The sequence below is a fragment of the Sprattus sprattus genome, assembly GCF_963457725.1.
Source record: "Sprattus sprattus genome assembly, chromosome: 11".
NCBI classification, from domain to species: domain Eukaryota; kingdom Metazoa; phylum Chordata; class Actinopteri; order Clupeiformes; family Clupeidae; genus Sprattus; species Sprattus sprattus.
The window spans coordinates 6,970,768-6,974,642 of record NC_137909.1 but is presented as its reverse complement, the minus strand read 5'-3'; the positions used below and the strand labels follow the sequence as shown (position 1 = coordinate 6,974,642).

General features: G+C 41.0%; 1 protein-coding gene across 1 annotated transcript; it reads left to right on the top strand.

Annotated features, from left to right (window-relative positions):
• Positions 1-1,426: 1,426 nt before the first annotated feature.
• nkx6.1 (NK6 homeobox 1) lies at positions 1,427-3,350 on the top strand (the record flags this gene model as incomplete). Its single annotated transcript, XM_080847141.1, has 3 exons — positions 1,427-1,982; positions 2,273-2,445; positions 3,105-3,350. The coding sequence occupies 3 exons, from the start codon at positions 1,427-1,429 to the stop codon at positions 3,348-3,350; spliced, it is 975 nt and encodes a 324-aa protein (XP_080703267.1).
• Between the last annotated feature and the right edge of the window lie 525 nt (positions 3,351-3,875).

Here is a 3,875-nt window from a genome sequence, read left to right as displayed (position 1 = left end):
TCGACTTGCATTCGGCCTACATAGGCTATACGAAAACATCCTAGGCTGCAATTAAACCTTTGTGTGGAATCAAACGGGATAATACTGCATATATATACTGCATCATAATACTGCATCATAATAAATTCCTTACCCAATTTAAATTAGCTATCGCCTTATAATAATAAAAGTCACAGCCTAGAAATGGGGAGGGGGGGGGGGGAGGAGGATGCATTACATATTATGTGTTACAATGCAACTAGCTGCTGTAAAAAAAAAAAAAAAAAAAAAAAAAAAGGGCCCACAATGGCCTTGAATCTATGCTAAATGTATAACGGGGTGGAAACAAACTTGTGCTTTCCTCCATAAAATAAAAACTCAGTCTTGAAATCAAATGGCTAATGAGCAGCTATACGACTAGATTTTATTCAGTCAATCTACCTCAGAATATAGGTCTTGATTTTGAAATGTAAAAATCCCCAGATAATTCAAAGCAATTCTGGTCTCCGCATCGGTGCCTTGCCGGAGAACCAGTCTAACACATAGGCCTGAAAGATCTTGGTCCATCCTACCACTAAGAACATATCTCAAAGACCGCCTAAATGCCCTTTAATTCGCTATAGTCTACTGCAATAATTTGTATGGATACCGAGTTAGACCAGTGTCACATGACTATCAGACAGATGTCCTTTTATTTAAAAAATAGATCTCAAATTGACTAGATTGATTTTGTCCCCTTTTTGTTTTTAATAGCCGCTCAAATGGCAACTCTTTTAATGTGTAAATGAAAGCCGTGATGGAGAGCCAATGAGGACACACTCCTAAATTCAGTTGGCAATCTCAGTTGACACGCAGCCTACGTCACGGCAGAGTTTACCCAATCGCATCCGAATGACTCCCACTACTTTCTGCGCCACATTCTCAAACTTTTGACTTTTGCAGCAAACGACAGCCGACTGATGAAAATGTTTTATTATCCTCAAGATCTTCATGTGCACCACCAAGAAAGGCTGTCTTTTTATTTAAAGATATAAAAGCGTTGAACAATAACGTCCGCTGCGCTAAAGCGGTGCTCTCAAGTGACTGGAGAGGTTGTGGATCCACTTCATTAGAATGCCATATCTTCAAGATCTGCAAGATTGAAGTGCAAGTATCGGGATTCTTTACCTACTGGGATGCCTATGAAGCTAGGCTCTTGATACACTTGGAACTCAATATCAAGATTTACTTACCAGATTGTTGTAACAAAAACTGGATTTGTTTCCTTTTCCCTTTTTGTTATAGCCCGGTTTCTTTTGACATTTAGGTGCTTCGCGTGTGTTTTCAGAGCCTCAGTCTAGCACAATTTACTCGCCACGTTAGATCAGAGTTTTAGAACTTGTTTGGGAAGTTGTGATTTTTAAAGGATCTATTTCGATTCCCTTCCCGAATTGAAATATTCTCGGTTATGTTAGCGGTGGGGCAGATGGACGGGTCTCGCCAGAGTGCTTTCCTTCTCAGTACCCCGCCACTAGCTGCTCTGCATAGTATGACCGAAATGAAGACGCCTCTCTATCCAGCTTACCCGCTATCTTGCAATGGGCCTGCATCATCCACTTCTCCGACAGCTACCTCTCCAAATCCTGGCGGTATTCCTGTATGTTCTCCGGGAATTAAAACATCGTCTGGATTTTGCTCCATCGGATCGCCTCATAACTGTTCGCCTGCCACCCCTCACGGAATAAACGACATCCTGAGTCGCCCCTCACTTCTCGCCGCCCATGCTGCTGCAGCCGCTGCCTCGGCCGCATCATCTTCTGCTGGAATTCTGTCCGGACTGCCCCGCTTCAGCAGCCTGAGCCCTCCACCTCCGCACGGCCTGTACTTCAGTCCAGGCGCCGCGGCAGTGGCTGTGGCTCGCTACCCGAAGCCTCTGACAGACCTCCCTGGGAGGACCCCGATCTTTTGGCCCGGAGTCATGCAAAGCCCTCACTGGAGAGACGCCAGGTTCGCCTGTTCACCTCGTAAGTAACTGAAGTTTCTTTTTTGTTTAACAAACACTATCATATTAATATAGGCATACAACAGCACCACCCAAGTCTGAGTTATGTAGCCCGAACCTAGAAAAAAAATGGATTACTCAATCATAGGTGTTGTTTACCAGTGTCGTACAGTAGCCTATACATGTGCCATTACACATAGCTATTTACTTGTACTGTTGTGGTAGTTTGGCTCTTCAGGTTGTGCTATGGCTTAATTGTTAAATTGGATCTGTGCATTAATAATTTATCAACTTGTTTATTTACCTTCACAGATCAGAATTCCGTTCTTTTGGATAAAGATGGAAAGAGGAAGCATACACGCCCTACGTTTTCAGGACAGCAGATTTTTGCCCTGGAAAAGACTTTTGAGCAAACAAAATACCTAGCAGGTCCAGAGAGAGCACGCCTGGCCTACTCTTTGGGAATGACAGAGAGCCAAGTCAAGGTGAGATCCGCTTTCTTAATAACAGCAGGAATACAAGGGCCAGGAGGACAATTTTATTAGAAAACGAACTGCTTGTTCTTGTAAATAACTCACACCTGGAATAATTTGAACACATTTGTCCCTGTTAGAAGGAAATTACCAACTCTTGCCTTTTTGTCTTAAAAGTGTCTCACTGTTTACAGTGCAGTTTTAGATAGAGGAACATATAACATAACATGCAATTGCCTTTATTAAAATAAGCAAAAGCTAAATAAGATTTAAGACAGCAAAGTAAAAAAGGTCTTATATGTTTTCTGTCTATATTTGTTGAAGTTTGACCAGATAACTATTTTATATGTAGCCTATGTTGTGGCCATTTTAATGTTTTAATGTCAATATATAAGTTGCATTTTATTTAGTTTACTTTTGTGGTTAGGCTTATTATTTTGTTAAATACACATTAAGGGTGGGTGTGATTGCAAAATACTCACAAAAGGCCTCTAATCCTTTAAAATGTTGACACCAATTTTTTACACCACTGGACCTGAGTAGACTATTACCGTGTAACCCGGATATGCGTACAACAATTTCGTAGTGCTTTGCATTGTAATATTTACAGCTCACATCCATTACATTAAGAACAATTTAGCTCATAATGAACTTTCGTTTAATTTGGACAGGTATGGTTCCAGAATCGCAGAACGAAGTGGAGGAAAAAGCATGCCGCTGAGATGGCTTCAGCCAAGAAGAAGCAAGACTCTGAGACAGAGAGGCTGAAAGGTGCCTCAGAGAATGAAGATGACGATGACGACTACAACAAACCTCTAGATCCCAACTCAGACGACGAGAAAATAACGCAGCTACTGAAAAAACATAAACCAAACTCTGCCCTCCTTATCCACACCTCGGAAAACGAGAGTTCTTAGAGGGTGACGATGGCGCAGTTAAGTCTTTTTTAAATGAGGATTTGTGTGATGCACTGATTTGAGTAGGGTCCCATTTTACACCACGTATAAAATTCCATTTGCACATGGGACGGAGACCGGCTCAGAGGAATATGCATTGTTTTTACATGCCGAGGAGTGTTGGCTGCACTCTCAATGCGATGTTGTACAGACGTTTCAACGCGAAGAAGACACTTGTTCTTGTATATACCAACGTGAGTTGTACTGAATAGAAATTATATTACTGTGAATATTTATGTGTAAAATACCATTTTTGTACAGAATACATCTGAGTCTATTCATCTCTGCCATTTAAAATACGTTTTGCGATTTGTAATTTGTATTAATGTTCATTTGGTTTTTTTCCTTCTAAGAGGGGTTTTAAAGATATTGTCCACGTTTTAAAATAATACCCTCAACATTGTAACAACAGATTGGGAAAACCGGCGTGTGTTCACTATATTAATTTTCATCTGACGGCTAGTTTGCAGAAGGTCACGAATTTGA